Source organism: Myotis daubentonii, chromosome 7 (genome assembly GCF_963259705.1).
Source record: "Myotis daubentonii chromosome 7, mMyoDau2.1, whole genome shotgun sequence".
In the NCBI taxonomy this organism is placed as follows: Eukaryota; Metazoa; Chordata; class Mammalia; order Chiroptera; family Vespertilionidae; genus Myotis; species Myotis daubentonii.
In genome coordinates this window covers 36,717,122-36,729,520 of record NC_081846.1, presented here as the reverse complement: position 1 = coordinate 36,729,520, position 12,399 = coordinate 36,717,122, and the positions used below count along the sequence as shown (strand labels likewise).

The 12,399-nt window shown below is 52.6% G+C and overlaps 1 protein-coding gene across 1 annotated transcript in view; it reads left to right on the top strand.

Moving 5' to 3' along the window:
• Positions 1-12,399, top strand: part of ANKMY1 (ankyrin repeat and MYND domain containing 1) — a 43,663-nt gene that overhangs the window by 6,244 nt on the left and 25,020 nt on the right. Inside the window, exons 4-8 of the mRNA XM_059704871.1 lie at positions 1,028-1,226; positions 3,391-3,534; positions 6,654-7,192; positions 8,711-8,927; positions 9,311-9,475. Of these exons, the coding sequence (XP_059560854.1) occupies positions 1,028-1,226; positions 3,391-3,534; positions 6,654-7,192; positions 8,711-8,927; positions 9,311-9,475 (1,264 nt within the window). The remainder of the gene's footprint in view (positions 1-1,027; positions 1,227-3,390; positions 3,535-6,653; positions 7,193-8,710; positions 8,928-9,310; positions 9,476-12,399) is intronic.

The following is a 12,399-nucleotide window of genomic DNA, read 5'->3' as shown; positions in this document are numbered from 1 at the left end:
ATTCCAGGGAGTAAAGATTATGTAGCTTAAGCATGATTGTTCGTAGTTAAAGTGATTAATTACCCGCCTTGCACTTAGTTGAGGGGTTTTATCCCCTCCCTAACTTCAGGGGAAAATCCCTACCTGGGGAAACAACCTTTCTCAGAGAGGAGACCTTGGTTAAAACACATAGTGCCAAGAAGGTGAGCAAACATTTTAAGAACAGTATGCCATATATGCCAGGTTCTTTGAAACAGCAAGGATGGACCGGCTCCCGGCACATGTTGGTGTCTATCCTTCTTGGCTTCTTCCTACAGGCGTATAACAACATGGAATAGAAATCCTTGTGTTTGTAGCAGCTCAGTCCCTCCTTGTCGGGCCGGCTTTAGGCCTCTGTGGCTCATGGCTGGCATTTGAGGGCCATCTGGTGGAGGGGGGCTCAGAGTCTGAGTGTTCCTACACTGTGTGCAGCCTGACCACAGCACGGGTTAGACAGACACCCGGATGTAGCATCCCCAAGACAGGCCTTTAGAGGGGGGAGGGAGGCAGAGAGGGTGTGTGTGTGCTGGGTGAGGCTGGGTCCACCTTTGAATCAGGATTGTACTTTTAGATAGCAAGAACAGGAAAGAGGCAAGCCCACCCAGGCACACATTCTCTGCCTCTGCTAAGCGTCCACCCACCCCTGCATCTGCCCTTCCTCTGAGGGGTCCACTGCTGCCCCTTGAGTTGCTCTTGGAGCATCCCTTGACCCGAAGCTCCCTCTCCTTGCGTAGCCTGTTCCATTGGTCCACCAGTGTCTGCCCAGCTCTGGGTGGATGCTGCACACCATTACCCTTGTTAGACAGCCTTACAGTACTTTCCACTTCCAGGGCAATCACTGTACCCTCTCTGCCTCAGTTTCCCTTTCTGGAGAATGAGGATACCAACAGCCTTTGCCTTGGGGTTGTTGGGAGGTGCGGTGTGGTAGAGTGCGGTTCTCGGCACACAGTCACTCTGAAGACCTCTGGCCAGTTCGGTTCTTCCCTCTTGCTGCCCTTCATGCCGCCAGGAACATGCCAGAGGCCCCGGAGGAGGAGGAGGAGGAGGAGGAGGAGCCCCAGGCCCCCCTTAAGGAGCAGGACCTGAAGGAGACCTACATCCAGCTGGTCCAAGGTGTGCAGGAGTGGCAGGATGGCTGCGTCTACCGAGGGCATTTCGGGCTGGACATGAAGCTGGGGTATGGAGAATTCTCGTGGCCTACGGGTGAGGTAACTGGCTTCCAATGCTTCCTTCCCTCCTGGCCCAGGGCTCAGCCACCAGGGCTCATCTCTCTTCTTCTGAGAGGGGTGTGATGTGAACTCATGGTCCAGCAACGGAAGGGATGCCAGGCTAACATTTTTTCTATCCAAGAGATGCCTGGAACGTGCCCCAAGCTTGGAGGAGCCTCCAGACCTCCTGTGACCAGGACAGTGGCAGGCAGGCAGGGACCTGAGCCCATGCTGAGTTTCTGCCCTTGAGCGGGGGTCACCAGGACATTCATGACTCGAGCACTGACTCCTGTTCAAATTTGTTTCTTAGTTCTTTTTTTTTATATGAATTTTTTTCTTTTGTTTTAGTGCTTAAAGTATTACAAAGAGTATTACATATGTCTCCTTTTTGTTGTTGTTGTTTCTTAGTTCTTAGCCGATTTCTCTTTTAACTGGCATTGTGGTGTGCAGGGGTCAGACTGCCCTCTCACGGTGGTGGGAGGTTTGGGTACATCAACCTGTCCTCCCAATGCCAGGTTCTCCCTGTGGAGGGAGAGCACAGCAGGGGCCTGGCAGGGACCTCCGGGTCCACCAAGCAGATGCTCGTACAGCCACGGAGGCTTGTGAGCCAGAGGCCAGGAGGCAGAGGGTGCGCCACTCTCCAGCAGTTTCCTTGAACACGTTAACTGTATTGAAAGAACAGGACCGAGCACGTCTGCTCTGCTGGTCAGATGAGGCCCTAAGTCTGTGCAGGGGCCCGAGGAGGGGTGGATGGAAGCATGGGGACATTGCCCAGTGCTGGGTGTGGTCAGAATCCTCTCATGCTGATAGTTAAATGCCCCACAGTCCTACACAAACAGTGTGCAGCGTAGGTTTTTACTCTTCAGTTGAATGGACTCTGATACTCCCCACGTCATCGTACATATGGAATGATAGTGGAAGGCAGGCGGTCCCCAGCCGAGGGCCTCTCTGCTCATCAGTGTCTGGCCCTGCCAGACTCAGGAGGAGTAAGCAGCAGACCCCCAATTAGACCTGGTTGAACGGAAAAGGGCCTGTTGGCTCTTGTAACTGGAAGCCCATACAGGGGTCCCGTAGTCCTCTGTGTGGCTGGGTCCAGGGTTCTAATGACCCACCAGGGCCTTTCTCTCCCCATTTTTATAGGGTGGAGGGGGGCAAGACTTATCTTCCACCATCTGGCAAGCCCACAGGGGTGGCATCATGAACTCCTGGAAGAGAAGAAAAACCCCAGCAGGACCCTGGTCTGGCTTGGGGATGGGTCCTGTGGTCAAACCCAAATCAAGGCTAGGACTGGAGTCCTCTGGCTAGCCAGGCATGGTCACATGTGTGGGGGATGAAGGTAGGGTCAGTCCATTGACAAATGAATGGGGTGACATCTCAGTTGCTAGAGGAAAGAAAAGGGACAGGAAGCAGGCAATAGTGCATCCCCTTTGTGCAGAGCACCGACAGTCGACTGAGTGCTGTCCAGCCCGCCTCTGGTGCAGAAGGCAACCGTCTGACACACATGACAGTCGAGTCTGGCAATTGGACCTCACATTCTCTGTTCCTTCCGGGGTCCCATTGGAGGGCCAGCTCTGATAGCCCCGCCCCTAACACAAACAGAGGCCCCCATCCATGGAGGAGTTTTAAATTAAAGCCACATCCATGTTCTTAGTCAGAGCCCACACCCCTCCCCCTAGGGCCACATGGGTGAGCCGGAGGCTGGTAGCCCCCACTCCCTGGGCCAGCCTGCTATCTGTGAAGCTGAGTGGAGGCCAGACAAGATGAGAGCGGAGCCCAGGCAAGAGCTCCTGAGGGGAGACAGGTTCTGCCTAAACCCAGGGTGGGCACTGACCCCATCATGGCCTCCCCCTTCCTGACTCAGGATGTCTGGGCCGTTCTGACACCTCCCCCACTCCCTCACTTGAGCCAGGCAGGAGGGAGCGTGGCCATTGGGGGGACTAACCACCTGGCACCCCCTGTGCCTGATTTGGGTGACTAAGCTCTGTCACGTTGGCCACCGAACTTGAAGAGGACCCTGTGGCCAGGCACCCCATGAGTTTGTAACCCCATTGGTCCCCATTCATGCTGGCCAGACATGGTGGCTCAGCCAGGAGGGGTCCTGTAGGGGTCTGGGTGGTGAGGGGCAGCTCTCAGACATGCGTGTCACAGAGCTTTTTGTCCACAGTCCTACCATGGGCAGTTTTACCGGGACCACCGCCATGGCTTCGGCACCTACATGTGGCCAGACGGCTCCAGTTTCACTGGCATGTTTTACCTCAGCTACCGAGAAGGCTACGGCACTATGTACATGAAGACAAGGCTCTTCCAGGTGAGGGGATGGGGCTCCGGGTGTGGGTGAGGGGCGAGGCCGCTGCATGTGCAGGTGGGAACAGGGCACCGTAAATCCATTTCTTTACGCCCTTCAGGTGGCCAATGATGGTAATTCTTTTAGTATCTTCATAAACTCATGGATTTTAACATAGTTGATATATTTCAACCCCTTGCTGTTATTATGCTATTTGATACCCAGATTGTCCCACCTTTGGTCAGGGAGAGCCTCTATGGTTTAGCTCTTGCGATTTTGACACAGTTCCTGCAGGTTTGGGTCATTTTCTCGCTTTCTGCGGTGACAGGTAGTTCCAAGTTCCTTCATGCATCTCCCACCCTGGACCAGAATTGACTGTTTGTCTAGGGAGCGTGGTCCCTTTAGTGGGACACAGTGTTTAGGAACCACAGACTGGGTGCTCATTACTGCCTTGTTGGGTGGTTGTTATTTTTAGGCCTTTTCAGTAATAGATCTAGAAGTACATTTCTTTTCTTTTTTTTCTTTTCTTTGTTAATCTTCACCCAAGGCTGTTTTTCCCCCACTGGTTTTTAGAGTGGAAGGGAGGGGGAAAGACAGAGAGAGAGAAACGACTTGAGAGAGACACACTGATTGGTTGCCTCCTACACATGCCCCAACTGGAGCTGGAGATTGAGCCTGCAACCAAGGTATGTGCCCTTGACCAGAATCGAACCTGCAGCCCTTCAGTTCCAGGGCTGGTGCTCTAACCACTTAGCAAACTGGCTAGGGCAAAAATATATTCCTTGATGAGAAAAGACATCCCCCATTTCTCCTAATATTTCCAGCTGCAGCGTAGGAGGGTGGGGCTTTCACTCACAGCTCTGCTGCTGTGTCTGCCTACATTTCTCTTAGTCCTAACAAACTCAGTTTCTAACTATTAACAAAATTTCTCATTTGCTTTGTCTCATAAAATATCTGTAATGGTTTCAGGATAACAACATAGCATCACTACCACCATCATGGTTTCTGAACACAGTTCAAGATTCCTTGGCCTTCCTTTTGTCCCCTGGCCTGTCCCACCAGGGTCAAATCCCATGGGAGGATTCCTTTCTGGGGCCAATCCACCACTGGATATAGAGCCACATTCACGTGTGCTATTTTGCTTTCATGGCTTAAGAGTCTATTGTTAAATCTTGCTTTAATTTAGTTTTGTAATTATGTACAAAACTGCTATTTTCCTAGTCAAATCTAGCAAACGGGTCCACCCAGAGGAGTATGCTTTTCTCTAACATCCTGAACTCTAACATTCTGAACCCTCCCTTGTCATTGCTGATGTTTTATCTTCACACCTACAAAATTTCAGCAAATATGCATACATATTCCTGCCCCCTCTCCTCAGGGCAGCACATAATCTCTCATTTCTTGCAGTCTTGAGGGATGGATGGCAGCATGAACATGGCCTCCAGACAGTGCTGAGGTCATGGCCTGCTCACGGATCCTGCCATGTTTGCTGGTGACCTTTAGAATGATTTCCTAGAAGATTCTTTGCTCAGAAATAAACACTGCAGCCCTGGCTGGTAGCTCAGTGGTTAGAGTGTCAACCTGAGGGTGTAGGGTCAACTCCCAGTCAAGGGCACATAACTCGGTTGCAGGTTCGCTCCCTGCCCCCAGTCAGGGCGTGTACAGGACGCAACCAATTGATGTGTCACATCAATGTTTCTCTCTCTTTCCTTCCCTCCTGCCTTCCCTTCTCTGCAAAAGCAATAGAAAAAATATCCTTAGGTGAGGATTAACAAAAAATAAGGATTAAAAAAAGTAAACAATGTGGACACTGAGAAAGCAGATGGTAAGTAGGGCTAAGTAGGGCTCCTGGTGGCTAACTGGGCTCAAATTTAAAAATACACACAACAAAACAGAGCCAAGCCGTCATTTCTACACAGAAGCTTCTCATGCAAACTGCACTTCAGGGAGAAGCCTCTACACTGAATGCCTGCCTGCCCTGTTTCTGCCATCTGAGCCAGCCCTTACAGAGGAGTCCTGGAATCCTATTTCAACCAGTAGGACTGAAGCTTTCCCCATTCAAATGGAGCAGTGCAGCTATATCCCCATCAACATCTTCACTGACCCATCAGAGCAGCTCCATTCTGTCCAATCAGGAAAGTGCCTTTTGAACCAATCAAAGTGCAAGCAATTGGAGTCCTTATTTGCAAGAGGACAGACCAATCAGGGGCCAAGGGCGGGGACTTCTGTCTGTAAAAGCCAAGTCCCCTCTACCTCTGGGAAGCACTTCCCCTTTCCACCAAAGAATGAGTTTTCCTGTCCTGCTTGGAACAGAGCAGATCACAGCCTGAATAAAGTGTCCTTCTTCTTTGCACCCCAAATTTGGGATTCCTGTTGTCCTTGAATGGGCACCAGTGACCATTGGCTGACAACACATACCAAAAACAGAAACTTTAAAACCTGCAAGAAGTAGCATCTGTGGACACACCATCCTTATTTAACCATCGGGTGATTGGCAGAGTCTACATTTGTGATTATAGCTCTGATGACAAGATACTTCCTCATAAAAATTCCTCTGCCCTCCCACAACCTCCAGACATCCATCAGCGCCATCGCAGGAAAAATCAGGTCCCTGGGAACTGAGTCTTTCTCTGCGTGCCCTGCAGGGAACTGTGCGGCCAGGCTCCCTTGTCCTGGGGGCTGTATTGTCACTCATAGTTTCTCATCTGTTCTTCCTGGCTGTTCTGACTCCATACCTGGTGGAAGCATTCAGAAAGGCCCAGGAATTGCTGCATTCTGCCAGATTTATGGGCAGCAAGGATCAACACCTCCTCCTCCTCATTCACATCTGCTGGGGTCTGTCTGACCCGGAGCCTGGCGCCTCACCCACACGCTGCTGGAGCACCTGGGCTGGGCCCCCAGTGTTAGAGCTGCAGGGGGTTCCCTGAAATGGGCCCCTCCTGACATCCCACACACACTTCCACCTTGAGACCCCTGGTCATGTCCCCACTTTCCGAGAAAGGACCCGTCCACCCCTGACCACCATATCCTCCACCGAGGTGTCTGTGTTTACACATTTGCTGTAGGTCCCTGTACCTGGGACACGGGAAGCCTCAATGGATATTTGTTGAGGAAGTGAAGACATTTCTTCTTTTGATTTTAAGAAACTGGTGGCAGAATTTACAGCCCTGCTGAGTCCTCCCTCTGCCCTGGCGGGACTTGTTTTTCAGGGGCTGTACAAAGCAGACGAGCGGTTTGGGCCGGGCATCGAGACCTACCCCGACGGCAGCCAGGAAGTGGGGCTGTGGTTCCGGGAGCACCTGATCAAGCTGTGCACGGAAATACCCTGCAGCGTCTCCATCAGCAGCTACCCCGAGTTTGAGGGCTTCCTCACGCACTCCCCCGCCAGAATCAGCCTCTCTGAGGAGGAGACCATGCACTGGGACCTGCAGGAGGAGCGGGACCCGTTTTTCTATGACTACAAGCAGTTCCTGCTGAACGACGACCTGACTCTGTCCCCGGATATGTACCTCTACTCCACCGACAACACCCACATGCCCATTACCCGCTCTTTCCGAAGAGACTTGGACTCCCGGATCTTCCTTCATGATATTCCTCCATTTGTTGAGGACGGAGAACCATGGTTCATCAAAAATGAGACCCCTTTGATGGTCAAAATACAAAAACACACTTATAAGTTCAGGTAATCAGGGCTGCCATTCGGCGATGTCTGGGGATCCGCTCCTGCTGCCCTGATGGCCCTGGCGCCTCGGGTCTTTGTCAGGCTGACGTAAATAGGCTTTTTTTTTTTTTTTTTTTAAACGGACTGGCTCAGCCCAATGATGAGTGGGAGGGACGGCCGGTGCCAGGGCTTGTGGGCTGGGACATGCCTGGGAGGGCTGTGGGGGTGGGGGATCTGCTGGCCTATTGCGGGGGAGTCTGCTTAGTGAGAGTGGAGCCAGGGCATGGAAGCGGGTAAACTCCTGATCCCATGGGGCTGAGCCACATTCTGGTGCTGGGACCTTGTGCATGTTTCCTCTGTATAGGTCAGAGCTAGTGCCCCACATCTGCGCACCTGCACAGGGTCCGGCCTGTGATTAGATGGTCAAGTCTCTGCACAAGGCCCACACAAAGAGAAGGGACTGTTATTACCATGATGTCTTAATATGGATCTGGCCAGAGAGCCAAGGATTGGGGAGCAGGGCAAGAGTGGGCTGGGGGCTGGCCAGGCCTCTGGCTTCTCCAAAGATAGCCAGAAAAAGACAGAGCTGCTCCGCTGGTCTCCAAAGGCTCCCCCACCCCACAGCCCTGCCATAGTTAGCAGCACCAAAGGGAAACTTATTTCTTAAGTAAAAATTTCAATATTCTAATCTCTTTCTTAAATATTATCTTCAGATATCACTAAACTGTTTTAGAATGCATGTTTGTGAGCACAAGCGGCTACTTACGCATCCATTCATGCACCCATCCATCCAACCATCCATCCATCTGTCCATCCATCTAACCGTCCAGCCACTCATCCACCCACTCATCCATCCACCCATCCATCCATCTTCATCCATCCATTCATGTACCCATCCATCCATCTATCCATCCATCTGTCCATCCATCTAACTATCCATCCATTCATCCATCCATCTACTCACTTATCCATCCATCCATATTCATCCATCCATCCATGCACCCATCCACTCATTTATATCCATCAACCCATCCACCCATCCATTTGCTTCTTCACCTATTGATGCATCGATTCACCCATCATGCAAATATCAGCTGAGCCCGTAGTCAGTCTTTGAAGACTATTGGGTAAAGAAGCTACCATAAAACCACAGGTTCTTGACTGTGAAGGAGGTTATGTGCACACAGGCTTCGGTGTGTGTGGTAAATGGATCATGGGACTTGCATGTTCTCTACTCAAATAGGAACGCAAAAGGGCTGAGGTGGGATGTGGTTGCTTGGTGCCGAGTGCCAGACCTGTGTGTGTGTGCTCCTTGCAGCCACTGCCACCCAGGGCAGATGCTTAGCCTGAGCATCTTCACCTGCAGGCAGTGTGTCCCACCACTGTGCCACATCCACGCTGACTGTGGCTGAGGGGAGGGGAAGAAGGAGGGCTGGGCAGTTCCGGGCCCTGGAAGGAGGAGAGGCAGTGTGGGAAGGAGGGCTCAGGACGGCCCCTTCGGTGGCGGCATTGGGTCCACTGAAACTCCTGTGTTGCCAGGAACAAGAAGGAGCACTCCAGCTGGAACATGGGCGCCATCCTGGAGGGGGATCGGAGTGGCTTTGCATGCCGTGGCCCCAAGGAGCGGCTTGCCAAGGAGATGATCCTGAAGGCCGAGGAAGGGAACTACGACTGGATTTATGGGATCCTGAGGGACAACCTTGCCAGTCCCGACGTGGCCGACGCACGGGGCTACACTGTGCTCGCTGCAGCCGCAGTGAGCATCCCTCCCTGCCATGCTGTGTCTGCTGCAGGGTTGCCCTGCAGGAGCACTGACCCTTGAGGCCCCTGGTCATGGCACCCTCGAGGGGGTGGGGGACATTCCCTCTCCGTTCGGAGAAGCTGCAGTCCTCCCCGACTCGAAGTGGGACGTATGGGGTCAAGTGGAAAGGGTAAGGGCACAGGCCTTGGTCACATGTCTCGGTCACATGTTTGATGCCCCTTGCCCAGCCCAAGCTAGAGCTCAGGTCTCTGTCTCGGAGTTCAGGCCGGCGTGAGGCCTCACTTGGGGAAGCTGTGTCCCATGTGAGCATCAGATGCCCGTCTCGCCCCTGGCTGAGGGAGCCTGCTGTCCTTGTGAGACCAGCCTTCTCCCTCCAGATTCACTGTCACATTAACATTATCAATCTGCTGCTGGACAACGGGGCTGACGTGAACAAGTGCACGGATGAGGGCCTCACGCCTCTCAACATGTGCTTCCTCCTCTACTACCCAGCCACGTCCTTCAGGCCCAACATCGCCGAGAGGACGGTGCCCGAGCCTCAGGTCAGCCATGGGCCCCAGCGGCCTGGCTCAGTGTCCACCGTCCACCTACCCCCTTCCCTCCGCTCCCATTTGCCACTGTCACCTCTCTGTCTTCCCAGCTGCCCACCAGCTTCCCCTCCCCACACGGACCAGGTTAAGATGGGTGAGAAGACCATAAGGCTCGCGGCCGGGAAGCAGGGACAGAGCCTGCACACTCGCTAGGGTGTTCAGAGCTTGCTGCCCGGACTCTGAGGGACATGTCCTTACAGCCACGTACACAGCAGCTGGGGCCCTGAGACCCCTCTCATGGTCCTCCTCTCATAGGTGGTGCTGTCTGAATGCGCTAGTTTGAGCTCCTGCTTCCGGTTTTTTGGGGTGACAGTTTGATCAATGGTGATGCGTTTATGACGGGGACACCCACACTGCCCAGGTGTGAGTGGGTCATACCATCTAGGTCTGTGTAGGTGCCTCTGTGGTGGTGGCACAGTGATGAAATCCCCATAGTTAAGTTGTGCGTGCCCATGCCCAGAAATGGGTCACAGAACAGCCCGTGTTTAATTTGTTGTGGAACCTCTGATTCCTTTCTGCTTGGCGGCATTTCTCCCCCATTTCAGCCCAGACTCAAGGACAAGTCGCAGTGGAGGGGCCAGTCTGCGGCGTAGGCAGACCTGGTGTCCACATCTCCTGAGCGGGGGCAGTGGGGCCACACCCACAGAGGGAGGTCCCCACCCCTAGGAGCAGACCCTGGACCCTGATTGTCAGCCATGAGAGGCGGACTGAGCCCGACATCCACGAAGAAAGCCTTGGGAGGGGCTGAGGGCTTCTTCCTGTTGTGGTCCTGGGCCTCGTGTGTGGTGCTGGTGAAGTTAATCTGGAAAATGTCCCCCTGGCCCGACGAGTCTGTATTCATCCCTCGTCTCCTCCCAATCTCTTCAAGCTTTTTCTCCGGAAAAGGCGTTTACTCAGCCCATCCTGTGCCCTCCCCAGACAGAGTTCCTCAGGTGACCAGATGCTCTCTCTAACTCCGCTTCTCAAGTTCAAGTCCTGCATGGGAGCTCAGAGGCCACCAGCCCAACCTGGTGGTGAGAGGCGTGTGTGGGGAGGAGCCCAGAGCCACTGCCCGAGAGGTCCAGTGTGCAGCAGGCAGGGGACAGAGGCCTCCCACCCAGGTGGCCTTAGGCTCCTGTCCGGAGGGCCTGCCTGTGGTCCCTGATGTGTCAGGAAACACGCTCAGCCTCTGGGCCTCCTCAGTTCCTCTGTGCTCGCTCTGAAGGGCACCGTGGTCAGGCTGTTTGCAGACACTCTGTAACCAGCAGTCAGGACTGATGAGAACGCAGGCCAAAAACCAGAAGTGAGGGTTTGGAAGCCAAAGCTGTCCTTTCTGCTTTGTTTTTACAGCAGCATTAGTTTATGTCTCATGGGTGTATAGCCTCAGTTTTTCTTGGTCAGAAGTTGTTCACTACAATAACGACTTTCAAGGTCAAAAGTGATCTCATGAACAGAGGTGGTGGTGATTCTTGTTCTTGTGCCGAGTTGCCTTCAGTGGCAGCCTCTCAGACAGACAGGGTTGCTTGGTCCCTACAGTCACTCCAGGGGGTGTGGGCTCAGGGGAGTCTGGAGTCGGCAGGGGAAGGAGCAGTGGGGACGGGCTGAGCATCCTCAGGGACCTGGTACCTAGAGGTGATCGCATACACTCAGAGTCAATTAATTCTTGATGAAGGAATTGGGCCCATAATGCCTTTTAATTCTATTCTTTAAATTCTTGTAAAAATCACTCCCTTTGTTTTTAAACTTTTATTCTGAAGAATATTAGATAACCACAAAAGAACACAGTGCAATGAACTTCTATGGATCTGTCATCCAGATGAAAGTCCCTGACATGTGGCTCATCTTTCCTCGTCCGTGCTCCCCTGGCCTGACGCCCTAGCTGGTGTCACATTAGAGTAGGTTCCCCACAGATGGCTTCAGCCATAAAGACTTCCCTATGTGTCTCCACTAGCTAAAGACACATCTTCTCTCTTTTAAACACAACAACAAACACTGTTATCCCAGCTTTAAAAATCAAGTGAATTTTCTAATGTCCTCTGATACCATCCGTGTTCAGTTTCCCCAGTTCTCTCATGAAGATGCCCGAGAATGGACTTACAGGTTCGCTTGCTGCATGTGGTTGGCGAAGGTTTGTGCCTCCCTCTCTCCCAGCTGGCTGTTTTTCCTCTCTGTGGGGTTAGGCTCCTTTTTGACCCCTGCACTGCCCCCAAGGACAGTGGCTCACAAATGTGAGTGAATGTGGAGCCACCTGGAGCAGGATTGTCCTTGTAGGTGACGCTGTGGGGATGTGGCCATGTCAACCTTTATGCACTGTCGCAGCTAGTTTGCATCACAGGGCTGGAGTCAAGACAGACTCCTAGGACTCCAAACCTCAAGTATTTACAGAAAAGAATAGTCACAGGTGGCTGGGCCCCACGCCCAGCATCTCTGCCTCAGTGGGTGTGGGGTGGGACCCAGGAATGTGCATTGCTGGCAATGCTGATGCTGGTCTGGGGTCTGTCCTTGGAGAAGGCAGCCTCTGAAGCCCAGATGAAGAACAGTGTCACCTCACAGAAACACACTGAGCTACAGCGGGAGCCCCGTGTATGATTTTAAAATTTTCTAGAAGCCACACGGAAATGTTAAAGATGGAATTACTTTTATTAACATCATTTAATCTAATGTATCCATGACCTATCACTTCTATGGGCTCCTGGTGGCTAACTGGGCTCAAACTAAAAACCAAACAAACAAAATCAGAGCCTAGCAGCCATTTCCACACAGGGTCCTTTCATATAAACTGCACGTCAGATAGAAGCCTTCACTCAACTACCTGCCTCTTCACCGAACTGCCTGCCTGCACCATGTCTCTGCCATCTGAGCCAGCCCTTACAGTGGAGTTCCTGGAATCCTATTTC